Below are 26,214 nucleotides of genomic sequence, written 5' to 3'. Positions count from 1 at the left end.
GTCGGGCCATTTCTTGGTAGCGGCCAGCTGAAATGGCAATATGAGTAGAAAGGTCGAGGAACCGAGTACTTACATCGTGCCGACAGTGCATGAATAGCCTTCGGTATCAACGGCGAACGAACCAGCATTCGTTTGCCATTCCTTTCTAATCGAATGACCCGTTCCTGGCCCTTTGCATTCACTGTAACAGCCCCCCTTGAAATTGAAGTCATGGCACACTCGGATCTTGACACAAACACGCGGCTCGAGGATTGCGGCCTCGGGTTCGGCTTCAGGTATGGCCGCAGGAATGGGATCAGGGTCGGCTGTAGCTTGTCAATGAAAGTGCATATAGGTAGGACTGATTGGGGAAGTGCTTCGGGTCACCTTCGGCCAAGGCGATGGCTCGGTTGGTCAAGAATGCCAACGTTGCGAATACGGCGAAGAGCTTCATTCTGGCGACTTGAAGTTTTCTTGTGATTGGGTAGAAGCCTAGTGGATGAAATATACCCTTCAAAGCCAAAGGCTTGTTTGAGAGTAGGTTTCGGGATATCTATAACCTTTGAGAATTTTAATTATCAGCTGTGTTACATCCTACTCTCTTGGCCCTGAAGCTGTAATGTTTTAGTTGCATGTTGGAACAGCAGAGATTTCACGGTATTTAACGTTCAAATTTAATATGCAATCCAATAACTAGTTCAGCAGCATATACAAGAGGATTACATGAGGCGCCCCAATTTCTATCTCGCCCACAGTGTCTCTGCATGTTTGCCCTGTATATCTATGCGGCCTCCCGCATTTTTGAAGCCAGTTGGTCGCCTGAGCCGCACCGAGTAACTGCCATGGGAAGTTGAAGGGCTTTTCCAGGCCGCCAAGCTAAAATTGCATGTCGTTTGTAACAGAAATGCATCCTGTAAATTGGGCAGCTTCGTATATGTTCGTATATGTCGCCCAATAGCCAATCGTCCTACATACTGTCTCCTTCTACTTCACGTGCGTTTCAATATACCTCAAGGCTCCTGGTAGAGAAGTAATTTCGTGATACATGCCGACAGTCCAAGATGGCCTTGATTTAATTTGTCTTTGGTTTTTACTTCGTTTTTTAATTACTTATGACTTTCTATTCTCAGCTTTGACAGTGAAGTGTCATTGGATCGCAGAAATAGTGCTCGGTGGAGGACTTTCACGACTCGTATTCTTCAAATGACAAATCAGATGTAAACAAGTCTGCCATTTGAAGAGCGCCGTAGAGATAATTCCTTGTTTCCGCGTCCTCGCTGGTCTTATATCTCTGATCCTCATTAGATATATCCGAAATGCTTCCCATATCCACCGACAAAATAACATCATGCTTAGCGACAATATCTTGATACAAATCTGCCCAAAAGCCACCTGAGTTGAAAAATGGTGTATTGGTATTCACAGGCGACGGCCCTCCGAAGAAGATGGTCACGCCAATGGCGAAGAGATGACCTGGAAGGGATAGAACCCATTGAAAGAGAGTACCCATACGTAACCCCTCATCTTGGCGAGGCCCTCGTGATCTCTTGAGACTCACTCCTTCAGCGTTCACACTCCTCGTTATAGAAGCAAGTGTAAATGCCGGCGGTTGTTGGGTCAACATGTGGCGCCAACTTGCTTCAGGACGAAGATATGCAAACTCTTTTAGGGGATGAAGAGCAATATCAATGGTTGTCAGATCAACAAACTCTGTTGGCTGGTTGATCGTTCGGTTGGTTTTTGGGATTAATGTGGGAAACTTAGTCGCTAGAAGCGGGTTGAATATCGGCGCGGGATTGTTGTCTTTTGGGCTGATTGGGGCAAGGAATAATTTCGCCTGCAGTGAGGGAGTTTCTTTAATGACAGTTCTCCACATCCGAGAGACTCGCTGGGCAGAAACTAGCAGTGTATGCATGTCTAGTTCTTGTAAGACCAAAGTGAGGATCTCTGGCACAGCGAGTGCCCTAGACTGGGCAGCCATCTTGGCACTGTGTATCGTTGGCTCCGGGGGTGAGGTAGCCTACTGATACTTTCCGCAGTATAATGAGATGATGAGACTATTATTGTCCGAGTAGTGGGTTTCTGGAAATAAAGAGCGCCCGATGGGATTGGCAGTGTGTTATGAATGTTAAGGTTGCCTGATCAGCCGCATTGTGGGGTTGTTTACGCGTTGAGCACGGTCGTAGCCTACGTCAAGGCGACCACGTTTTTATAATTAACAGCTATCACTTCAATTCTACCGAGAAATCCACTTTACTATATGATAATATTGCGCAAATTTATTTTTTATATGCGTGGGTGAGCAGTGCTTCATTTCAGCAAGAGGGTAATTGTAATTGTCAATCTATTTGGTTCAGACGCGAAGGCTTGTGTAAGCAGTCACATCACCAATTCTGTCTAAAATCTTTCCAAAATACATTATAGATATTAATAAACATTGTCTCAGGACAGAGTCGCCAAACCGGAGCTATCGACGTTTCCATAGATCCACTGGCTAAAATTGCTCGGGGCTGCCTGGTTGCAGGGAATGCCGGAGCCCTTCTTGTTGACGAGATTTGTGCACTGGAACAGTTCACGCTGAATATCAGTGCCATAGTACGGAAGACCAAGCGAGGCGTTGACGCCTGTGATGTTCACGTTGTCGAAAGTGATGTTGGGGCAGGGACGCTCATCAGAACAGTAGAGAGACGCAGCAATGTTGAATCGCGATGTTCCGCGAATATCTTGCCACTTGACGTCTTCAATCTGGAGCTTCGATGTGTTGCAGCCTTTGTTGGAATCGGCTGAGTAAACGCACTGCGACATCTGAATGGGCAGTCCCACATTCTCCATCGTGAAGTTGCGGAAGGTGATGTTCTTGACCAAGCCAGTACCACCGCCACCCCAGTCACCATTGCTAGGGGTGTAAATGCGAGTTCCTTGCCAAGTTTTGATATAGGCTCCATCCATTGCGTTCTTGATGTGAACATTTTCGAATGTGGTGTTGAGGTTGTAGTCGGGGGTCTCGGGGTACTGGCCAATGGATCCAATTGTGATTCCGGTACCCCCTTCACAGTAAATGTTCTTAGCGTGCAGGTTTGTGGTGTTGCCCTTAGCAGCAATACAATCATCGCCAGTGATAATTGTAGCATTCTCCACAAGGAGATTGTCACTCTGCCAGGAATCGTAACCATCGCAATTCATCGTATACCACTCGCTGTCACTGGTGGCGTTCACGAACAGATTGGTCATGGATACATTCTTACTGGCCCAGACAAATGTGGCCCAAAATTGAGGTTGGATGATCTTCAGCCCATCAACAAATAGGTTGGTTGAGTTATAAAATGTCATACTCATCGGGCGTCCGGGCTGGTTCGATTCGTTCCTGTTTGCATTGTACCAGGCTTGGCCTCCGCCGTTGTAGAAACCACCTTCGCCATAGAAGTTCACGTTGGTACCTCCGAATAGCCAGGCAGTGACTTGATCTTGCAGAACGACACTGATGGCATGGGTTCTCCAGTAGGGGATGTTGGTAGAGAAGCGCAATTCTCCGCGGAGATGAACATCGCAGTTCAATAAGTTGGTGGTGTTGAGAACGGTGTTGACATGGAACACGTTCTTTGAGAAGATGACCGTACCGTTAGTGCCACACATCTCAAATGCTTGCTGGATAGATGGCGAGTCATCGACAGCCTGGCCATGGTGGACAAGGGATTCAGGGTACAGAGTGCATGTCGTGCCTTGGTTGTCAACCCAGGCTGCAACCAGGGTGACCCAGAGAGTAAGTCCCAATAACAAATTCATGGCTGTTCGTTTCGACGTAGTAGAAACCCCTATTCAGTAAAGCCTTGTGGCGGATGGCAACCTCTATATACTACTACAATGCACAATCGCTTGCGGTATTTTCCGCCGTATACCCCACAGACATGGAGTGAGTCGACTCGGACGCTACATCATAATATCCACTGTCAAGTATGGTTAAACAAATAGCCTGCAAGTGCACATATCTTCAGAGAAAACGGCAATTGAGATGAAATGTTTCAAAGGCCTAGTCAAGCGGGGTGACTAGGTCGGCTATTCTCCGAAGTTGGTGATTCGTTCCTTGTTCAGGGTGTTAGTAAAGCCCCCGCCTCTCCAGCCAGGGCCTTGGCGATAAAAGGCTTAGCTTCGGAGTATCTTCTGAGATTCTACGCCACTTACGGTATCCGGGGTGATGATCTTGATATCGTTCTCTTCCTTTCAATGGAAATTTATCTTCGATATATTGATCTGTTCCATGTATATAAGCATTTTGGGGCATTGCTAGCCCGAATTGCATGCAAATCTCATTGCACTCGTAGGTAATTTGTCATATGGAGCTGAAACGAATAATTCTCCGGCTCTTCCAAGGTTCATCGGGTTCTCCTTCATCAACTAAACTACCCCCACGAGACTGACCAGGACACCCGCACCCGCACCCCGGGACTTCTCCCGAGACAGAAATTTTCGCTACATTCTCGGGCCCAACCCCCGCCTCGTCACGAATTCTGACCCGAGATCGGCACCTGGTGACTTCCCCGAAATCGAACTGATCGGCGCCGAACTCGGCAATGAATCCATCTGTACGGAGTACTCCGTAACCGTCCGTGAATTCTACGGCTTTTACTCCTCAGACTCTACTCTTCAGGCGGCCACGGATGGCGAACACAACCACTTGATCGAATTGAATTCCTAAAAGCTACTATAGAGACAGCTGAAAATTCTTTGTCTGCGTCCAAGAACTCCTGAGCTTGTTAAAGCTTTCTATCGAATTAGACGTACGTTGCTCAGTACGCGCCCTCCCGCTTGTGCCACTGTGACATCGGACTCATTTCGATCGGCCGGGGTAACTGCTTTGAACCACAGGACCAGCAATCAACTCTAAATTCTCCACTTTCCCACCACCCTTCTCTAGCGCCCAGAGACTGACACCGAGATGGTTTTCACCATGGTAGTCCCAAATGCCTTCTGGAACCGGGAAAATATCTTGTGGTCCGATATTATGAATCCATTTACCAAATTGGTATCCATTCACATAGACTTGGCACCGGATACTGCTAGTTGTGTCGGTGTTGTTTGCAAAGGATAACGATATCGGGATATCGTATCCAGTCGGCATGTCAAGTTTGAATGTGGTCGCGTAGAAGGCCACTCCTGGCTCACTAAGCCCTTCCATGGGGCCCAGATTGCTGTCATTCCAAGATAAAATTGGGGCGCCGGGTAAATGGTAGCCTTGTCGCTCTGCAAATAGTCCTCCTGTGGCCGCGTTAGATGCTTTCCAACCAGACACTTCTATGAAAAAGTTTAATCCTACCTTCGTTAAGTGGACCTCGAATGCGATCACTATAGCTTTCCCCGCCGAGATTTCCGGTAATTTTCCAAGACAAGTCCGATTGTTTGAATCCAGAAAGCGAATAGTTCAAAATTCCGCGTGGCGTTTTCATGTCGCTCGACCCAGCGGAACCATTTTCCTCATATCCCATTTGGTCGATCAGAACAGTAATGGTATAGCTCTGGCCTTTTTTCGCTGGGAGACCGAATGTCTGATTCCATGAATAAGCTGTAATTCCTCCAGAGAAAGAGCCCAGAAAAGTTTCGTTGAGCCATACGGAGTGGCCATAAGCTGATCCACCCTGGGTTTCTAGGTAAAGACTCTCCTCTCCATTTGAGGTGAATCTGGTCCGGTATAGGATATATCCCGAATGGAATCCATAGTCTGAAGCATAGAGGGACATTGGGGTACTAAGGTTCCGCTCAGTATTGTTGCTGCTGGACAGTGAAGCTTTCATCCAATGACTATCATCGTATTCTGAAATATATCAGTTTTGAGCTCCTTCAGGAATTGTAGGTGATTGTTTAGGTGTTCTGACCTTTCTGAATCTCTGGCAGGGTGTCGAGTACTTTCCAGCCAATCTCCGAGAGAACAGGCAAGGATATATTAGGTCTCTTGAAATTTACCGTAGCTTTTATAACGCCATGGCTGTCTTGCTGGAATTCAGTTGGCTCATTGTTCACCACTAAAGTTGAGGTACCATTATCGGCACCAATGATCTCGATCTCTGTAGTGGAATTGAAATCTCCCATGAGATTTATAGTTTTGTCCGTGGTTTTGATGCTCCGAACCAAATAGCCGGCCTTGACGATTGGACTCGAGAGGAATGTGGTAGTATTGGTGTAGTTTCCCGAGACGGGATCACTTGGTAGATCCATAGACCAATAATTGTAGGCAGAATAGCGATCTAGATATAATGAGAAGCTGAAAACTTACTAATGTTCGAAGGAACACTCACCAAGTAGATAAACGTAGAGGCCGTTCGATAGCTCAACAATTGTTCTCTGATCGCTTGCAGTATACTGCATGATTGTCGAGTCCTGCTTCTTACCAAATTTGACAGAATTTCGGCCCCCCTCCACAATGCGAGTGGTTCCACCACCTTGAATCCCAAGCTCGTGAGTCTCGCCTGGTCCACCATAAACGACCAGAACATGGTGACTTCCAAAATTTCTCCATGTGAAGATTTCGGCAGTAGAATATAGCAGGTTGATACCGCCAACATTATAATCTGTAACATGCAGTTTGGAATCCCGACCGACAAGAGACAAGGATCCTCCAAGCTGTGGTATGGTGATATTTCCTTTGCTCGTTGGAAGTGTGACATGATATCTTGCTGTCGATGTGTCAGTATAATCCGCATGTCGAAGAACAAAGAAGCTTGTTCGGTTTCCCAAAACTGCCGTCGTCGCTATGTTGACGTCGCCGGTATAGGAGCCGCTCGCATGTGTGTTGTTCTGCGGAATCGCAGTCGCATAAGCAGGAGAAGACTGAAGGAACATGGCCTGTAGCTTCAACTCGCTAAAGTTCTCCCGCTCAACGGTCCTCATCTCAGTGATTGGTGCACCGTAGTCATAACTGGTATAACCTTCTGGGTATCCCATATTTCCCCAGTTAGTTCCACCAACACCCATATAGACATTGAAGACAGTGACCCCAAAGCTGTAGAAATTCTTGAAAAAGACACGCTGGTATTCTGGTCCCTGCCTTGCTGCTGTTTTGTTGTAGCCGTATCCACCCCAAGGATCCCAACTTCCACCCTGGCATTCAATCACCGAATACGGCGTATTGGGTGCCATTTCTTCGTGTAAATCTCCATAGTTAGTCGGAAGTGCATCGACGGGCCATTCTGAGATGTCATCGTTGAATCCTATCACGCTTTTAGCTTCACACTGATCACTCTCCGCTGCCAGTATATCTGCAACATACCCATAGGATAGCTGTCATGTCCGTAAATCGGCCATTCCGGAGGTCCCTGATCATAAAAGTACCCATGCGGGCTGTTATCATTGCTTATGAAAGGAACAACGATACCAGCATCTCGATATTGTTGCTCAACAGCACGAAAATAGACGGGATCTGGAAAGGGTGGGTCGCCTGATGAATACTCATTCTCAGGCTGCACCAGAATAACCGGACCCCCGTTTGTAATCTGCGCTTTCGCAATAATCCCGCCGATGCTGGACACATAATTCTGGGTTGCATCCATATAGGTCGAGTTCCGCGTGCGAAGCCCGGTCGGAAGGCGGGCCAGCCATCCTGGAAACCCACCGCCACTGACCTCTGCATTGATGTAGGGTCCAGGTCGTGCGAGTAGATAGATACCTTGGAGTTTATATTAGATTTGTAATCGTTCTGGAGTTTCCAAGGCGCACGGCCGATGCCTTACCGGCTGTCTTTGCAGCATCAAAGAAAGGCTCAAGTGCAAATACCCCTTCAGCGGTGAAATCTCCTTCTTTGCCTTCAAGGAGAGCCCAGTTGACGTAAAAAGAAACGCCATTGAAACCCATCGCTTTGATCTTTTGGAATACATCCAGCCATAGCCCGGGGGCTGGGAGGCGGAAGGGGTGGAATTCCCCAGAGAAAAACATCACGCGCTGGCCGCGAACCATGATAGAATGCTTGAGACATATATTAGATTTGAATGTTGTTCAAACAACATCAGGGGTTTCATACCTTATCCCATGTCACGATATCCTGAGAGCCCCCGCCGAGCGATGTATTCAAAGCAGCAAGCTGCTGCATGAAGATACATGCCACTGAGAAGGTAGCGAAAATGGTTTTTAAAATCATGATTCACTGAGAACCGGAGTGATGTTCCCCGGTTCTTCGAATTAACTGAGAAGTATTTCTGAAAAACGCAATGTTCTATTCTTTCCACAGATGATCCAAAAAAGTGTGAATGGAATGTACTAGTATCTCTAAAACTAAATTCTGGCTTCCTTGCAATGCATTTACTAGTCTAGAAATATAAACCTGGTCGGGTTATTCCTTAGCGAATGCAACTGCACAGACAGTACATTTTGGATATAGAGTTTGGTATGTAGTAGATCTGCATCCTCGCACTGACACTAAGCCTGTTCAGTTGATCGGAGGAGAAACCCAACGGCCTATGCGGGTCTACCCCAAAAGGCATTTAATCACCTCGTAGATATGCCATTGGTCGCTTTATTCTTGAATAACTCAGCAGCATCAATGCGCTGGTATTAATATTGCTAATAATCGGGCTAAATCCCGCCGAGCATACAAGTATATGCCACTTCGATAACAGGGCGTTCAACAGGCCTGCCTGACAAATGGTAGCGGTTACCACTATTATTTCAAATATTAGGTCCATGAAGACTATGAAGCGGAGATACTATCTTATTAGGTCTATTATGTACAGTATTGTGGGTCATAGAGCTGAGGGGTAAGAGTTGAGAGGTAGAGCCTGAGAAGGAGGGATAGTGGGGATAGGGAGAGAGCTTGAATGGGCTTATCTATCCAGCCCAGTTGCTTGACACTAAAATTTTGGAAGTTAGCGAATGAAGTTTGGATGAACAGGAATTTGATACAAACCATTTGCCAGTACATCCCCTTCTTGCGCAATAGCTCCTGATGCGACCCCTGCTCAACTATCGTGGACCCATTGCCATCCTGACTCTCTCCAAATACGAATATGACATCGGCTTTCTGGATAGTTGCCAGTCTGTGTGCAACAGCGACAATTGTCATGCTCCTCCGCCCAGCCAGTCGCTCGAGGGCAGCCTGGACGGTTTTCTCTGAATGCGAGTCAAGGCTGGATGTTGCTTCGTCTAAGAGTAGCAGGGTGGGTTTTCTTAACAAGGCGCGTGCGATGCATAGTCGTTGTCGCTGGCCACCACTGAGGGCTGTCTGGGCCTTTATTCCTAGCTCTGTTGAATATCCCTCAGGAAGGGAAGTGATGAATGTATGGATCTCGGCATCGATGCATGCTTGGATTAGTTCTTCTTCGGTGTATTCCGAGTTGTCAAGCCCGAGAGTGATATTGTCACGGATGGAGCCTTCGAATAGACGTGGTTCTTGGGCGACTAAGGACAAGGATCGGCGATAGGAAGCTTTGTTAATAGTGGTGATGTTTTCTCCATTCAGGAGAATAGTTCCCTGGAAAGGATCGTAGAATCGCTCGAGCATCGAGATAGTTGTTGTTTTGCCGCAACCCGAGGCACCCACGAATGCAACAAATTGGCCACTCTCTATGCTGACATCAAGATCGGTAAATAGCGGTTTTTCTTGCGAGTCATATTTGAAGGCCACCTTTTGAAATTCGATATGGGCGCCAGACCCACAGGACTGATCAGTCTCACGCTTCTCGGAACAATTCTCAGAACCATCAAGGGCGTGACGGAAGTCCAGGATTCTGTTCGCTGCAGCTGTTCCCTGGGCAATATTGGGTCCATAGCTGAAGAACTGACCAGCTTGCTGCCCACCTAGAATGATGGACATGTAGACAACGAAAAAGGAAGTAGGTTCATACTCTCTAGATGCGAGAAGCTGGCCACCATACCAGAAGGTAAGGGCCATCGCACAAAGCTCAACGCTATCAGAGAATGCAAACACAAGGGTGGCGACCCAGGCTTTTCGGAAAGCTTTATTTTGCTGCTCTTGCAGAAGGGCCGAGTAGCGTTTTAAAATGGAATCTTCCATGGTTAGTGCCGAGACGGTGCGAAACGCCTCGATAGCTTCAGCTGCAAACTGAGAGCTGCCCGAGTAGACGGCAGAGTTCATGGCATCGAATTCCAGCTCATACCGGATACGCATGTAGGCAGCGAGGAAAACAAAAGGAAGAGCAGCGAAAGTGGCCACAAGACTCAGTTTCCAACCGAAGGAGAAGGCAATTGCAATGCAGCCAATCATACTGCATAAGGAAATGACGGGGAAGATGCCATTAAGTCCTATCAGATCTTCGATCTGCTTGGGGTCGGTGGCCAGGCGCGAAACGAGAGATCCGGAGGCATTATCACTCAGGTCGTAAAATGGAACAGGCTTCCGAAGAATATTTTCGAAATATTCTACTCGCGAGGTAGAGGACATTTCCTAGGCTACTGTTAGTTCCAATAATGGGGCTCAGAGTTTGATTTCACTGACAATCCCGAGTCTGTTGGCCGCGAATCCAATCGATGCATAACAGGCTGCGACGCCTAGAGCGAGGACAAAGAACCACAAGGACCAGAAATTGGCAGCGTCAACCAGTTTCTGATCTGTATAGCTAAAGACTTGAATGAGCTTGGCAAAAAGCCAACTCTGTAGAGGGAACGCAGCTGGTCCAGTTAGTATTAACCAAGGAAACCATATTGCTGGAGCAATACTTACAAGCAGCACCCAAAATGGCGAGTAATGCTAGCAAAAAGAATCTCCAGTGCCTTCGCGACTCATACATCATAAGTCCAACACTTCTGAAAAAGCCACGCTTGCTATCTTTCTTCTTGTTCTCATCTTGTAAATCTTCCAAGACCGTGTGAGAATAATCAATCTCCTGCTTCAAGGCTTCTGTAATTTCAACCGCATCGTCGTCCTCATCTGCAGCGGTATCAAGTTGCTGAGCATTGACGAGGCCTCGATAAAGGCCTTCGTCCATCGCCAGAAGATCGTCATGGGTTCCTTCTTCGATGTTAATGCCTCCCCGGAGAACGATAATTTTATCAGCGCGCCGGACAGTGGAGAGCCGGTGGGCAATCACAATAGTTGTTCGGTTCTTAGAGACACGATCAAGGGCTGCCTGAACGATCCTTTCTCCACGGACATCTATTGCACTAGTGGCCTCATCTAGAATCAAGATAGTCGGTTCTTTAATAATGCTTCGAGCTATGGCCAGGCGCTGTCTTTGACCGCCGCTCAATTTCGCGCCATTCTCACCAACCAGAGTCTCGTATCCCTAAAAATTGTTAGGCATGAAGATTAGAAGGGACAAGCTGATATACCTTTGGAAGTCGATCAATGAACTCTTCAGCAAATGCTTCTCTGCACGCATTCTTCACCAATTCCAGTTTCACAGGGTCGGGCTCATCTTCCCACTTGGTACCAACCAATCCGAATGAAACATTTTGGAAAATAGTGTCATTAAACAAGAAGGGTTCTTGCTGTACAAGCCCAATATTAGATCTCCACCACTTGAGATCCAACTCTGCAATGTTGCGCGGTCCGACTGAAATACTCCCACTTTCTGGCGAGTACCACCTTTCTGTGAGTGCGACGATCGTGCTTTTCCCTGATCCAGATGGGCCAACAATGGCTGTCGTTTTTGCTAGTTCAAATCGTGCATTCAAGCTAAAGAGAATTTGTGTGTCAGGTCGCGCCGGGTATGAAAACCGAACATCTTCGAATACGATATCTCCCGAATCCAGCGCGTCTGTATCCCGGTCACCATCGGCCGCAATTCTCTCCGCGTCAATTATTTCGAAAAATGAACTTGCAGCACTAGCTGCTTTGGAGATCATCATCAATGGCGATGCAATGTTTCCGAGAATGCTCACAGCGATCATGACAGAAAAGAAGACCCTGTAACCGATTATTATGATTTGTGAAATTGGTATGGGCAAAGGGACAACACCTACGTGATGACAGTGTTGATGTTCGGGATGTGGCCTTCCCGGAAAAGTTTCAACCCTAACCAGAACGCCAACGAATAGCTGGCATACATGGCAAAGAAGAGAAGACCAAACTGGAAACCCATAATCACAGATAATTTGGTCCCTCTTTTGCGCGACTCCTCGACCCATTGACAATACTTTTTGGCCAGCGGAGCCTCGGCACCAAGTGAAATCACCGTTCGGATGGATCCAAAGACCTCCGCTGCGATCGTTGAATGCTTTTCATTCGCCTTGTCCACCTCCTGCTGGATCTTCATGATCGCCGGAATTGTTAAAGAACAGACGATCACAATGAAGAGGATGGCAGAGCTAGTCGCGAGGGTCAGAGCCCATGAATATTTGAAGGCGATGATGTAGGCCGAGATCAATAGTGCGAGTGATTGGAATAGGATTGCCAGCTTGTCGGAAATACTTTGCTGGATCGAGTTGGATGAGGTAGTGATTGCATTGACAACAGTGCCGACTGAAACTTGGTCGAGTTTGCTAATGGGCTGAGCGAAGAGTGAGCTCATGTACTCCAATCGCAATGCCGCTGAGACTCGAAGACTAGTAACGCGAAAGCAGTACTGTAGTTAAGATTTGAACCGGTTAGCTTCAGGTTCCTGTGATACACCGGACTTGTGAATGGTCAAGCCCACGGGACACTCATTTTGCGGGGACTTATATACCATGGAAAAATACGTCAAGACGAATTTCGCGATGAAGAGATAGACAATAAACAAACTTTGAAGGTTAGCCACCTAGTCGAAATGTGATAAAAGTTAATTCCACCTACCTAAGGCGACTGACTGAAGCTTTGAATTCGCTTTCGGTTGTTGTTGAGTTTGGAAGAAAATAGTCCCCGAAGTTACCAACCAGTTGACCAAAAATGATATTCATCAGAGGCAGTGGCTAAGGACAGGTTAGTCTCTTTTCTCGGGTAGTGTTCAAAAGATTCCTCAAGGCGCGATCAACGTACTACTCCGGAGGCCATCGAGGATACCAGAGCGACTGCCAGAACAATGCGATCTTTGATGGTCAAGTAGGACAGGATTCTCTGGGTAGTGTCAGCGAAACAATGCCATATGGTTTATTATTATGTGCATCTCAAACGTACAAAATAATGGCCTAGCGAGGCAGTCTGCTCGGCCTCATCTTTCGTCTCTGGATCCTGCTTGGGATCCTGATCGACCTCGACAACATCGAGTTGTTCGCCATCTGGTGGAGATGAAGAGTGAGACTCTTCCTGTGTATTCTGCCTCTCTGTCACAGCAGCTTTGGGTTCATCTGGAGCGACCCCCATAGTAAGTAAAGTTGATTTTGGGGGTATGATTGATGAAAAAAAAATCATCAATCAAAGTGGTGACATTGAAGAGTTATATTCAGAACCTTCTAGGCAGACCCTCAGGCTACTACCCAATTCCTGTTCGTTTGTACACACTGCCAAGGAGATCACCGGACCGAAGAATACGAAAATATCCGGACATAGCTAGTGTGTTAACAGTTTCCCGAGTCCTGATTGGTCCACATGGTGAATAGACAGCATGGGAGTCATAAATTCATAATTCCCGGGGCGCCAGGTGATTCCTAAACAGGAATGGCGTGTCTCCTAAACGGGAATGGACACTCGGGGTTTCGGGATTACCGAGACACCGGACCCACTCGGCACGGGAGACGTCAATGCGTCCAATCATAGTGGACCAAAGAGATTAGGGGTCTTTCGGACTTTCGGTCTTTTCTCTTTCCCGCAACATCCCCTGGGGCCCATGTCAAGATAGCACACATCACTGTTTCCACGATGGATACAAGGAGCTCCTTAGCTAGAATTTCGGTGAGACTTTGGCTTAACACGTGGCTTGACCCTATACTGACTTGATGTTATCTTAGTGTGGACGCTGTCAATCCAAAAAGGTATCCCGACATAGTCTTGGCAGCCATTGCTACGAAACAGGGCAGCCTGATTAATTGAATATCAGATTCGCTGCAATCGAGTCACCCCACAATGTGACAAATGTGAAGCAGTGGGAGCGCATTGCATCTTTTCAGCGCGGAAACCACGATCCAAGAAGAAAGAGTATTATCCACCTGGGAACCAGCCCCAAATACTTTCGGCAATAAATTGACGAACATCAATAGGCCAGAAATTTCTGAAAAGAGTGTTCTGTTGGAAGTTCTCAAGCGCCTTAAACGCCTAGAGGAACATTGCGGCTTGGAAGGAACTCCAAATACTCGCGCCCAAGATAATGGCGATGGCGACGATTTAATGTCTATTTCGTCCTCTGTCGAATCAGACGATGACCAAAATGTGCCCCTAGTGGAATCGGGAGACGCTCCAAATATACCCGTGACAGATACATCAATCCCGGTCACACTAGTTCCAGCCGTGGTCCGTAGTATCGTCGGTCGTATAAAAGACGAAGGCAGCCGATCCATGCTCCTTTCCAGCGTCTTTTGTCATCTGCGCTCAGTGGAATCTTGCTTTTTCGAAAATGAACAATGCATCCGTGCCATCACGTCGGCAATGTCAGAGATCGAGTTCATGCAAAGCACGCAGGCAATCGAGCCGCTAAGAGACCCGGTCGTTCCAAAGGACCAAGCAAAGAAGTTGATTGAAAGTAAAACATTTCCTCTTAATACTCTGCCTTCAACGGTGTCCTAATATTTGCTAACAATGACCAGATTACTATGGCTGCTACCAATTCGAAGGCTTCAAAATCCCTCTCGAAAAGTCCTTCTTGTATTCCATCCCGGATCTAATCGAGATTCCCCACGTCAAATTGGACTATACCGTCCAGATAATCTACTACACAGTCCTTCTTCAAGGTATTATTATGGACCCAGAAGCCTATCCAGGACGGGGTGGTATCATCCGAAATCTCTATCTGAGATGTGTCGCTCTCAGCGATGGGTGGCTGGCTAATATTCAAGATACTGCTGACGACCTCTTCGCGGCGTTTCTCATGGTATGCATGACAACATTTCGAATACGATAAACACCACAGGTAGCTAATGTTTCATATCCAATAGATCTCAATGGCTTTAGAAGGCTGTAATATGGATTTATCCTGGAAGGCGTTTAGCCAAGCGTGTCGGATATCGAAAGCACTAGGATACTTTGCCGTCGACGAAACACCGAGCGAGAGCTCCAACCACTCAGAACAACCACAACAACCACACCTGACAGCCCCGACCCCAGCCCCGGAATCGGCACCGGCATCAGAATCAGAACACCACAAGGCGGAAGTCGACAAGAATCGAAAAAGGTTCGAATTCTGGCATATCTTGCGCATAGATTGTCTCTTCCGCATGTCATTCGGCAAGCCAACACTGATGCCCGCCGGATCCTGGAAAGTGAATTTCCCCGATCCAACAATCAACGGCGTAGACGATGAATCGTCGCGATTCGTACAGATCCACTTCATAGCGTCTATGCGTCTTGCACTTATCGTCATGAAATATTTAGACTGGGTGGACTGTGGGACGGATCCCAATCCCATCTCTCATGACGCCACCATTGATAGTTTTATCAATGAGGTCCAGTCAATATTATCAGACTGGGATACGGTGGGTTTTTTATCCCCCAAGTCTCCCTACCTAATCAAAAAACCACTCAATTAACTCGTGCCATCTTTCGTTTCGCTAATCCACTTTCTATCTACAATAGGAGGGCCTCCTCCAAATGGCCACAAATCACGTCGACATCTGGTTCTGCGTCGACATCCTATTCAGCAGTTACAAAATGCTCATCGTCCTCTATCAATCGAAAAAATGTAATCGGAGCCATATCCTGCCCCGCCACGCTGTGGATATAGCCCGAAAATCGGTCACGAAGTTTCAAGCACTTCTCGGAGCCTCATTGCATGCTTTTTGGGGGATAAGGTACGTGTAAAATTCTAGCCTGTGGAAATGGGAAACATCTCCTTTGCCATCGAAGGCAGGTGTCGATTATCTACATTTCGGTTTATGTGTCACTAATGACTTGCTTCCTTTGGTTAGTCTCATCCTACTACATCAGTTTATCCCATTCTTTATCCTCTGCTTGGATATCATTGGGAACCCTGATCATGATCATCTAGACGCTGATCTCGCCTCGGTCACCTGGATCAGCGAGTATGTGGAAATAGTTGTTGAGGAACGCGTTGAGCTGAGGCCGATTTTGATTATCATGAAGGCGGTGGTAACTGCTTGTCATCAAACAAAGATGGATCGTCTTTCGCGTTCGGTCACCGAGACTGTATAGATTCCAGCTTGGAGTTTAATACACATGCGCGATTTTTGTCTCTTTTCAATTTTTTTTTTTTTTTTTTTTTTTTTAAAAAAAAGGGAAGATATTAGATTTGGTATTATTGATCGGTCTGGTCTATTCAATTCATTCAGTGGAACCAGTCCAAATTTCTATTAATCATTTTAGCCTAGAGCAGTACCCCAGACAGGTCTAAAAACCCAGTCATATTCTAGCAAATGATCGCTCGAAAAAATAAGATGCTAAGAGATAACATAAAAATAGCCGCCAAATAACACTCAACATCAAGTTAAAAGAGAATAGAAAGCAAAAGAAAGAAAGAGGGTATTCAACCATGCATCAATGTCCCTGTCTATCAATCCCCACATAACTCCCAGTCATGTCTTCATTTTTTTTTCTCCCGTTTCCCTCTACCACGAAGCCCATGCAACCGGTCCCTTGGGGAACAGGCGGACCAGCAATTTGCGCAACTCGTCCATAACGAGAACACCAAGTGCAAGGCCGAGAGGGATGAACCAGTACTGGATTGGCACAGAGGCCGTCTGGAAGAGTGACTGGATACCGGGGACTTCAGTGACGAAGATAGCGATGATTAGAGAAATGAGCATCGCGAAAGGAAGCCAGGGGTTGCGGCGGGCGGGACGGATTGGATCGGCTTGGAGAATAGACATGCGCTTGCTGCGGACTGAGAGAACGTTGCCCCATTGCATGATGACCAGCGTGACGAAGTAGACACACTGGCCGGTATTGACAAAGTGGTTCAGTTGGTCTTGCGAGTAGCCGTGGAAACCAGCTCCGAATTTTTCAAAGGAGAAAACAAGATCGGAGAAGGGAATCCCGGCTGCTTTCCACATGTAGAGGAAAAACATGGCGTGGGCACTGAAAGCCTCCATAACACCAACGAAGAGATAGGATTGGCCATAAATGCGGAGGTTGATGAGATGGTCTTCTTTGGGACGACGAGGCGGGATGCTGAGCAGGTCGAATTCTTCTTTTTCCATGATGATCGAAAGAGAGACAAAGAGATCGGTGAAGACACAGATAATGATCATCAGGAATGTGCTCAGGGGAGAAGGTACTCCGAAGAAGACGTTCATGAGCACAGGCCAAATTTCGGACCAACTTCCTGCGGGGAGGAGGTAGGCGATAACCTTTTGCAGGTTCTGGAAGACGAGTCGACCAAGGCGAATAGCCTCCACAATTGAGTCAAATCCACCCAGTAGAACCAAATCGGCTGCTTCAATGGCTACATCGCTGCCAGAGCCAATGGCAACGCCAACATCTGCGGAACGAAGAGCGGGAGCATCATTGACACCGTCACCGGTAACAGCAACAATGTTTCCTTTGGCCTGGAGCTCCGAGACAATCCGAAGCTTCTGCTCAGGACTAGTACGAGCAAATACAATCTCATCGTAGCCGCAAATTGTGACCCACTCATCGTGTGTCAGCGAAGAGAGGCTGGTACCCTCAAGAAGCAGACTGTGTCTCGAACGAGGAGTCTTTTCTTCCAAATCGTGATCCCGAACATCATCGATAGTATCTGGTTCGGCAGCACCGTCATAGATACCGATGTCCCTGGCGATAGCAGCTGCGGTAAGACCAAAGTCACCTGTAACCATGAAGAAACGAATGCCAGCGCGGCGGCATGCAGCGACGGTTTGGGCTGTTTCCGGTCGGGGAGGATCAATGATACCAAAAATACCAAGAACTGTCAAGTCGTGTGCCCCAGAGTTCATGATTTCATCACTAAACTCATTGGAGCCAACCTCCTGTCTGGGGATATAGCGGCGCTGGCAGAGAACGATGACACGCTCCGCACGGCGAGACAACTTGGCCTGGAAAGCGGAGAACTTTTGACGGGCCTCGTCATCCATTGGTCTGACAGCGCTGTGAATTGCCGACCAGTAGGAATTGCAGCGAGGCAAAAGGACATCCGGAGCACCCTTGACATAGACCAAATATCCTTCTGCGCCTGTTGGATCCTTGTGCATGGTCAACATCCACTTGTTCTTCGAGTTGAACGGAATTTGGTGCACGCGATCATACGATGCAAGGTTCTTCGGGGATGCGGCGCCAGCGCCATCTGCAAGACGTAGAACAGCTGCGTCGGTGGCATTGCCGTTGACAATGCGATCGTGGATAGGTCGGTCCAAGGTTGTCGGATCATATGTCGCATCATTGCACAGAACTGAAGCGCGCATCATGTTGGCCAGACCATGGGAGATCTCCATACCAGAGGCTAGATCATCGAGACTATATTCCCAATCGACCATGCCAACAGACTTGACGAACATGCGATTTTGGGTGAGAGTACCGGTCTTGTCGGAGCAAATGACATTCACGCAACCGAGAGTCTCGACTGTTGCGAGGCCCTTTGGCAGGATATTGGTCTTCTTCATGCGCTTGGCGATCATCATGAGAGTCAACGCGACCGCAACAGGAACACCTTCGGGAATGAATGCCACAACACATCCCATGACGTTGTTGAGCATGGCAACAACGCTCATGTATGTTGGGTGATCCTTTCGCAGCCAGCCCAACCAGGTGAATAAGATCAAAAGGGCGAGGCAAACTGTCAAAATGACAATAATGGTAACAAACCGAGTAATCTCCTTCTGGATCAGGGTGGGCTTTTGCTTGACGCCAGCAGTCATCTTCGCGATACGGCCCATAACAGAGTTGCTTCCAGTCAGCACAACAATTCCAATAGCATTGCCATTTGTCACCAGTGTTCCCATCATGGCGATGTTGCGCGTCTCCAGGAAGTTTGCATCGGTAGCATCGGTAGCCCCGTCGATCTCGTCAGACTCGCCAGTGAGAATTGCACGGTCAAATCGAACATCACCCGAGCTCTGCAGCAAACGCATATCCGCTGGTACCTTATTTCCCACGCTGATCTGCACAATATCGCCAGCCACGAGGTCGGTCGCGGTAACACGAACCAGCTTCTCATCACGCATCACCAAGGCTTCCGAGGGGAGAAGGTCCAAAATCGAGTTCATCACTTGTTTCGTGGACCAGTCTTGGAATGCGGAAAAGCTGGCTTGCAATGCAATGACGATCAAGATGAGAACGGCCATGGCAAGGTTGGTAGGAGACGGTGGGTTGCTGAGAGGCTTCCAACAGATGAAGAAGATGACGACTCCCACCCACAGGACAGAGCAGAATCCACCAAAGACATAGAAGAAGATCTTCTTGACATAGTTCTCACGGTGGTGGGCGATGACATTCTTCCCGTCCCGTTGGAGACGCTGGGCGGCTGCGCTGCTACTCAACCCGGTGCGCTGATCGACATTGAATTCCTGGCACACCTTATCCGCGGGGATCGAGTGGAAGTCGAGAGTTTCGAAGTAGTCTTGGTTGGGCAGTTTCTCCTTGGGCAATTCCTCGACAACTTGCTTGGGAGCATTCTGCGATTCGGAGATCTGGATCGAAAGAGTGCGGAATTCGATGGGGAAACCAGCATTGGCTGCTGCTGCCGTCTGACTGCTGCTGCGAGTGCTGTGGATGGTATCTTGGCTGAGGGAACGAGTGCGCCTGAACCCGGGAGGTCGATAGATAGAACGGTTGACTTCGGCATCGGTGGTCGAACCATCCTCGAAGGCAATCCGGGTGGAACGTCCCGTACGCTCCACGTCAACTGCCTCGATATCGACCTCAGTTTGGATCTCATCGAGCTTGCTGTGGGTGGAGCTTGGGTCCATGGCGAAGGCTGTCTTGGGGAGTATGGAGATTGGGGTGGTGAAGGAAGCTAGAAGCTAGAAAGCTAGCGAGGGAAAAGAGGAAGAAGAGGAAGGCAGACAGCCAACAACCCGAACGGGCACAGCAGAGGAGAAGAGGAGAGGACGAAATTGAAATTGATGTTGAGGTTGAGAGAGAAGGTGGCAGGTGCAGGCTGAGGGGATCTTATGTAGTTGCAGGCAGGCTCCAACTAAGCCATAGTTGGATGGCCACGATCTGGTCATGGCTACTTTGGGTAAAAGGGACGAGAAAAAGGAAAGAAAAAGAAAAACTGTTCTCGTATCACTTCAAGCGGAGCCACGCGAAGGTATCCACGAGGTGTGCCTGTTGTAGCCCGCCGTAGCCCTGCTGGAGCCCTGCTGTTAGTGCTGCATTGGGAAGCCCGTTCCAGCAGGTGCACGTCGCTGCATCATAATTTCCCGAGCTCAGACCTGGTGGATCCCGATAATCCAGATAAGGTATGGAGTACCTGGGAAGTATAGGAGCTCTCCATAGCTCAAGGGAGTACCTAGGAGTGTTCCTGTCGTCCAGGGAAATCCCTCACGTTGACTTGTTTGATATACATCTGGTACTGTCTCTTACCAGCTGTTACCGTTATATTACCGCGCGAACCTTCCCCTACCCAATGATAATTTAGAATTCATAGACTGTGACAGTACATGACCCACCTCCCTTATAGTCCAGCCCTAAGGGAAAAAAAGGTCTACGCCACAACAGTCTTTTCAACCTTGGGAATTAATTCGGGCGGTGCAAAAGGTTACTCATGATACTGAGAGAAAGAAATGGCGCATGCAATCTCGCCTACTAAACTACTGCCACTGAAAAAATGAAAAAAAGCGGGAACTGTCACTGTCAGATTTTCCCCGGGTCGCTGCGCGATTTTTCCTCGCCAGAGAATTTTGGACTATCGTAGGAGAGAAGGGCAGCCCACTCGGGGGGGTTTCAACTAGGAGAAAAGTCTGTCCACAATTGGATTTTTTTTTTATCGTGTTCTATTTTTCCTTTTTCCCTTTTCCCGCACCAAGGTTATTTCTGACAGCTTTCATTCATGGCCATAAATCGCTCAACCATCAAACTAGTGTGGAAGACAGCCGCGATCATCGATTGCGCGGTTTGCCCGGGCCAATCAGAGCGTCCCCCAATAGTTCCCATGTGGCTGGCATGTCCTGCGTGGTTCTCGGACTAAAACAACCACCGCCACGATCGTAATGGTGCAAACGGAGGGTCTTGTGCTCTTCCCCTGTCCGCCGTGCTCCTACTTTGGTTATGTCTTTGCCTAGATTTGTCTCTTTGTGTTACGAGGGAATATCCGTAGACGACTCATCCATGGTATTCATCGTATCCATGGATACCCCCATGTCATCACTAAGGTGCTGTTTTATAAAGGCAGCCAACTGATAGCCAAACTTCATTTCAATTGCTTTGTTATTTAGTTACTACAACTCCACGCCGAATCCTTAATTTGAAGTTTGCCTTTCTTTTTCCTTTTTTTTTGCTTCTTTCTCCTTCTATATTGTAAGCGACCCATCCATGAAGGATAACAGTCGTCACTACGACGCCTGGACTGGCATCGCCGTGCACCGACCCAAACTTGCCACGCATTATCACTACGTGACACGGCCAAAGTGGTCGCCTGGCGCGCAAGATGGAAAATTCCCCAATAGTCAAGGCGCAAGGAAACACAGCTGGCCCTTTTTTGGCAACGAACAACCAGCCTTCGCATCTGTATCGACCGATCGACAGCCTTTAGTTCAGCCAGATACGAATGCCACAACCCCCCCTCGAGATCGAATCCACTCTATCCTTTACGGAGAAGTATGGCCGCTGTCTCCAAATAATACACTATGGATCCAATAGCACAACCCGTCTCCACGAAAGCAAATCAGCCCACTGGCACTTATCCTCAAATTCCAAACAGCCTCCCCGATTCTATGCAATCAAAGTATACCGCCACAATATCCTCGACTCAAACAATCCTCTTTCTCACGCCCCGTCATGCTCTCAACTCTCAATATCAAATCTACACCCAGACCACCCCAACATCCTCCAAATAACAGACCTCCTCTACAACGAACGCTCAGAACTCTGCCTCGTTACACCCTTCTGCGGAGGCGGCGACCTGCATGAACTCCTATCCCGCCACGGACCTCTCCCATCCAACGAAGCAGACTGTCTACTCGCCCAAATTCTCCGAGCCCTCTCTTTCCTCCACGACCACGACACCGCGCACCGCGACGTCCGTCTCAAAACAATCCTTCTAACAGCCAACGGCGCCGTAAAACTAGCCGGTTTCGGCAACGGACATATCGGACGGCTATGGAACGAGTCTGCCATTCCAATCCCCGAAGCCGAAGCTGAAGGCGAAGGCGAGGGCGAGGGCGAAGGCGAAGAATCAGCAACATTCCACTCTTCTCAACACACCCACTCCCACTCCCAGCCATCGAGTTGGTCATTCTCTCTCCCCTGGCTTCTATCCCCATTCAAACACGAGCATCAACACCAACAGCATCAAGCAGCCCGTGGTAATGGGGATTACTCCAGTTCCTCAGCTTCATTTTCAGGAATCAGTATGCCTTACATTCCACCCGAAGGCTTGCGGTATCGAGCGCATCGCTCCGCGCACGAATCGGACGATGTGTATGATGGTGATGATCCCAGACCAGCGGATGTGTGGTCTGCGGCGATTATTTATCTTGCTATGGTTAATGGTCGGCTTCCCTGGCGCTCTACCCGTCCCCGCTGTGAGGATACGAGGTACTTGGAGTATCTGAGTTCTCGACTTGATGAGGACGGATACCCGCCTATTGAGGCGTTGGGAGGGGTAAGTTTCTTCCACGGTTTTCTCTCTTTTGTTCTTTTCCCCTTCTTTTTCTTATCAAATCTTGATGTAATACACATACAACTGAACTAACTAACTTTCGCTTTTACAGAGACGACGAAATGCGATTTATGCGATGTTGCACCCCAATCCGAAGAAACGGATCACTTCAAATGCTATACTAAAGTCGGAGTGGATGGATAGTGTAACTATCTGTGAGGCCGGGGAAGTAGGCTATTGACGGAATTCTTACTAGTATCTGGGATACTGTCTGTCGTTTATAGATACGTACGGAAGTATGCCTGTATGAGATAACTAATAGTATCTCTCGATGGCGATTTATGACTTTGATATGGCTCGAGTTGATTAGAATGATGACGAAATTCTAACAACCTAACTGATTGATATTGACCCGCCCATCTCTACACTCCCAGCTCGGTCTAAAATTTGAACTAGCAATACAGCTCCTACGCATGGGTCAAAAGTCTTTAGTCTTCAAAAGTCACTGGTTCAGTACCGTCTGGCTTGGATATACTTTATACACAAAACTTTGAACCCCCGGAAATGATTCAACAACACCGAGCTCACAGCCCACAGCTCACAGCTTAGCCTTGGATGGAAGAGCCTCGCTCACGGGAGCAACCTCAACCATCATTTTTCCAGTATTGACACCCTTGTACAGGTCAACCAGAGCCTGAGGGGTCCCCTCAATTCCACCGGGAACAATATGCTCCTTGCGCTTGAGCTTACCCTGCGCTAACCAAGAGCCCAGCTCCTGCACAGCAGAGGCATATTGCTTCGCATAGTCAAAAACAATGAACCCCTTCATCGTAACGCGTTGCGACTACCAAACCAAACTCATTAGCATCTCCATCCGGTCAGCAGGGGCCGGGGCCGGCGCAAACTCACAATAACAGTCATAAAACTAGCCGGACCCTTCGGCTTAGAAGTATTATACTGCGAAATAGCCCCACAAATAACGAATCTCGAATCCCGATTCGCGCGCGCAAGACAAGCATCCAAAATCTCGCCACCAGTATTATCAAAAAAGACATCAATATACTCGGGCGTCGCCTCCTTAAGCTGTTTCTTCCAATCGGCATCCTTATAATTAACCGCCGCGTCAAAGCCCAACTCCTTGACCAGGAATTCGCACTTTTCCCGACTCCCCGCAAGTCCAATCACCCTCTTCGCACCCTGGATCCGAGCAATTTGCCCAGCAACACTCCCCGTCGCACCCGCAGCGCCAGAAACAACAACCGTATCCCCCACCTTCGTCTTGCCCACCTCCGTCATACCGAAATACGCCGTCAATCCCGTCATTCCGAGAACGGACATCGCGTCCGTTGGTCGACCACCGACCGGTACGGAGAATGGTTCGACTTCCTTCGCGCTGAGGAGGGCGTACTCGGTCCAGCCGGAGTAAGCGACGACCCAATCGCCGGATTTGAATTTTGAAGACAGTGCCGAGCCCACGGTGATGATTTGGGCGATGCTTTGGCCGCGCATGATGGCGCCGAGTTCGACGGGGGCGATGTAGGAGCGTTTGGCTGTTAGCCATTGGCGCATTGCGGGGTCAAGGGAGAGGTAGTGCACGCGCACGAGGAGTTTGTCTGTTGGGACATCTTTGTCTTTGGGTTTGGGGACGGTTGATAGGCGGAATGTGCCGTCGGTGGTGGTTAGGGAGGGGTTTATGGCGTCGGTTGGGGGGGGTGTTGTAGAGAATTTGTTTGTAGGACATTTTGGTGGTGGGGAGTAGGGTGGTTGTAGTTAGGTAGGGGTCTGTATGTGGAATGTTGAGTCTGGGGAAGGGTAAATATTATATTAGTAGCCCCAGTAGTACTAGGAACCTCGGTCAGCAGTGAAGGTGCGGAGTGCAGGACGGAGGTACCCCAGATTAGGAAAACTGCTCCATGGACCTCGGCTGGTCGGGGCTGGGTCAACTCAAGTTGGATGCGATTATTCAACAATTGGGATGGAGCATTAAGTAGTATATCTATAATCTACATTTACTACAGTATAGTGGTACTAGTAACACTTTACTCGCTGAATTCAAATTTAAGCTGATCTTACAGCAAAAAGAGTTTATAGCCTTTATCTGAGATCAGGCTGACGTCATGATTCATGATCGCAACCACCGGGCAGTACTTGTAATATATATAGTTGTACTCCATATACACTCTACTATATACTAGTCTCTATACTCACCTGGACATCCATTCATCCATAGATATTACTACACTACACTACACTACACTATATTTGATACCATGACCCACCGCAACAATACCGACACAACCGGCGCCGGCCTCGCCCACGGCTCCTCCACCGGCGCCCCCGGCATCCCGACCGGCGTCCAAGATCAACGCGCCCAGTACGATCCCGCCACAACCGGCGTCAACCCAGCTACCGGAGCCTCCTACACGAAATCCGACAAGGGCGCATCCACGAAGAGCTTTGATGTCGCCGCCGGAGACGATCGCATCCAGCACGCGCCCAGCACCGCCCAGCGGGTCCAGATGGACGAGCAGCAGGAGAAGGCGGCGCGCGATCGGGGGTCGGGCGGTACGCAGATGGGGCAGATGGGGGAGGATGTTGGGCGCAAGGCTCATGGAGTGATGGCGGGTGTACATGTATGATTTACCCCATTATACTCGGATTGTTGAAGTATCTTCAGAGAGTTGTGCTAATGATAATGTTGCAGGGAGCGGGCGAGTCGCTTCGGGGGGCGCTTACCTCGGCAGTGGACCGCGCGTTTGGATCGGATGAAAGCGCGGAGTGGAATGAGGAGATTGCTCGTCGGGGTGAAGAGGAGTTGCGCTCGGGCAGATTGGGCAAGTAAAGAAGGGTAAAGGGATGAAGATCTGAGCGGCTTACGCTTAGCTTACTTGGCGATAGATAGGTGGGATAGGTGGGATGGTGCGCCGAGTCAGATTTAGGTAATTAAGCTTTACTTGTCTTTAGTAACTCTTGACTAGGATTAACCGGTTCCTGGCCTGCACTAGTTTACTATTACGTAGAGTCGAGTGGATCGGGTATCACCGCAACACGAGTACGAGTACAGTAGTAGAATTAGCTGCTTGTTCATACTCGGCCGTTCAAAAAAAGAGGTGAATATAGTCCTCAGTGCCCAGTGCCCAGTGCCCCGTCCTCGTACCATGGGGCTCCAGCGATCCCCGTTATGCCGATCAAGCACTACTCGTATACATCCAATGGCCACAGTAGAGTGATACTAGTACTCTACTACTCTTAGCCAATATAGTACTATAGTACTAGTAGTATAGTACTACTGTAATCGTTGGATGTATACTGTACACTGTATACTTAATCTTCACGTGGAAAAAAATTGAAGGAATCCATCCGGGCCACCCGAAGGCTGTGCTGTGGAGTGGAACCTTAACGAATCCTCCGTTTCCGGCTTATAATCGCCCCCAGTAAAGTTCAAGTTCCTCGTCATTTTAATTTACATTTTACATTTGCGTTCACATTCACATTCACATTTGCATTTGCATTGACA

The 26,214-nt window shown here is 48.3% G+C and overlaps 10 protein-coding genes across 10 annotated transcripts; 3 read left to right on the top strand and 7 right to left on the bottom strand.

The window, feature by feature from the left end:
* Positions 1 to 69: 69 nt before the first annotated feature.
* On the bottom strand, positions 70 to 433 carry N7481_009149 (uncharacterized protein; the record flags this gene model as incomplete). Its single annotated transcript, XM_057268368.1, has 2 exons — positions 70 to 305; positions 367 to 433. The coding sequence occupies 2 exons, from the start codon at positions 431 to 433 to the stop codon at positions 70 to 72; spliced, it is 303 nt and encodes a 100-aa protein (XP_057119045.1).
* Positions 434 to 1,162: 729 nt separating this feature from the next.
* On the bottom strand, positions 1,163 to 1,960 carry N7481_009148 (uncharacterized protein; the record flags this gene model as incomplete). The annotated part of the gene is made up of 1 exon (XM_057268367.1): positions 1,163 to 1,960. The coding sequence occupies one exon, from the start codon at positions 1,958 to 1,960 to the stop codon at positions 1,163 to 1,165; it is 798 nt and encodes a 265-aa protein (XP_057119044.1).
* A 461-nt stretch (positions 1,961 to 2,421) lies between these two features.
* On the bottom strand, positions 2,422 to 3,762 carry N7481_009147 (uncharacterized protein; the record flags this gene model as incomplete). The annotated part of the gene is made up of 1 exon (XM_057268366.1): positions 2,422 to 3,762. The coding sequence occupies one exon, from the start codon at positions 3,760 to 3,762 to the stop codon at positions 2,422 to 2,424; it is 1,341 nt and encodes a 446-aa protein (XP_057119043.1).
* Positions 3,763 to 4,804: 1,042 nt separating this feature from the next.
* Positions 4,805 to 8,053, bottom strand: N7481_009146 (glycoside hydrolase family 35 protein; the record flags this gene model as incomplete). Its single annotated transcript, XM_057268365.1, has 7 exons — positions 4,805 to 5,232; positions 5,291 to 5,785; positions 5,847 to 6,215; positions 6,267 to 7,178; positions 7,238 to 7,633; positions 7,698 to 7,929; positions 7,985 to 8,053. 7 exons carry the CDS (start codon positions 8,051 to 8,053, stop codon positions 4,805 to 4,807), a joined length of 2,901 nt encoding a protein of 966 aa, XP_057119042.1.
* A 630-nt stretch (positions 8,054 to 8,683) lies between these two features.
* N7481_009145 (ABC transporter permease/ATP-binding protein) lies at positions 8,684 to 13,198 on the bottom strand (the record flags this gene model as incomplete). Its single annotated transcript, XM_057268364.1, has 9 exons — positions 8,684 to 10,363; positions 10,415 to 10,587; positions 10,640 to 11,201; positions 11,248 to 11,824; positions 11,881 to 12,462; positions 12,502 to 12,639; positions 12,692 to 12,807; positions 12,875 to 12,952; positions 13,013 to 13,198. The coding sequence occupies 9 exons, from the start codon at positions 13,196 to 13,198 to the stop codon at positions 8,684 to 8,686; spliced, it is 4,092 nt and encodes a 1,363-aa protein (XP_057119041.1).
* A 495-nt stretch (positions 13,199 to 13,693) lies between these two features.
* On the top strand, positions 13,694 to 16,135 carry N7481_009144 (Zn(II)2Cys6 transcription factor; the record flags this gene model as incomplete). The annotated part of the gene is given in 7 exon segments (XM_057268363.1): positions 13,694 to 13,726; positions 13,872 to 13,969; positions 14,032 to 14,510; positions 14,575 to 14,858; positions 14,923 to 15,459; positions 15,560 to 15,774; positions 15,793 to 16,135. 7 exon segments carry the CDS (start codon positions 13,694 to 13,696, stop codon positions 16,133 to 16,135), a joined length of 1,989 nt encoding a protein of 662 aa, XP_057119040.1.
* A 413-nt stretch (positions 16,136 to 16,548) lies between these two features.
* On the bottom strand, positions 16,549 to 19,842 carry N7481_009143 (cation-translocating P-type ATPase; the record flags this gene model as incomplete). Its single annotated transcript, XM_057268362.1, has 1 exon — positions 16,549 to 19,842. The coding sequence occupies one exon, from the start codon at positions 19,840 to 19,842 to the stop codon at positions 16,549 to 16,551; it is 3,294 nt and encodes a 1,097-aa protein (XP_057119039.1).
* A 1,802-nt stretch (positions 19,843 to 21,644) lies between these two features.
* N7481_009142 (uncharacterized protein) lies at positions 21,645 to 22,938 on the top strand (the record flags this gene model as incomplete). Its single annotated transcript, XM_057268361.1, has 2 exons — positions 21,645 to 22,700; positions 22,810 to 22,938. The coding sequence occupies 2 exons, from the start codon at positions 21,645 to 21,647 to the stop codon at positions 22,936 to 22,938; spliced, it is 1,185 nt and encodes a 394-aa protein (XP_057119038.1).
* A 357-nt stretch (positions 22,939 to 23,295) lies between these two features.
* N7481_009141 (NADP-dependent oxidoreductase) lies at positions 23,296 to 24,266 on the bottom strand (the record flags this gene model as incomplete). Its single annotated transcript, XM_057268360.1, has 2 exons — positions 23,296 to 23,541; positions 23,607 to 24,266. The coding sequence occupies 2 exons, from the start codon at positions 24,264 to 24,266 to the stop codon at positions 23,296 to 23,298; spliced, it is 906 nt and encodes a 301-aa protein (XP_057119037.1).
* Positions 24,267 to 24,967: 701 nt separating this feature from the next.
* On the top strand, positions 24,968 to 25,539 carry dprC (the record flags this gene model as incomplete). Its single annotated transcript, XM_057268359.1, has 2 exons — positions 24,968 to 25,330; positions 25,402 to 25,539. 2 exons carry the CDS (start codon positions 24,968 to 24,970, stop codon positions 25,537 to 25,539), a joined length of 501 nt encoding a protein of 166 aa, XP_057119036.1.
* Positions 25,540 to 26,214: the final 675 nt, after the last annotated feature.

Source organism: Penicillium waksmanii (assembly GCF_028829765.1).
Source record: "Penicillium waksmanii strain IBT 27052 chromosome Unknown utg000008l:1.0-5622682.0:1.0-5626561.0, whole genome shotgun sequence".
In the NCBI taxonomy this organism is placed as follows: Eukaryota; Fungi; Ascomycota; class Eurotiomycetes; order Eurotiales; family Aspergillaceae; genus Penicillium; species Penicillium waksmanii.
Note: the sequence above shows the minus strand (reverse complement) of the source record. Positions and strands in the feature narration are given on the sequence as shown.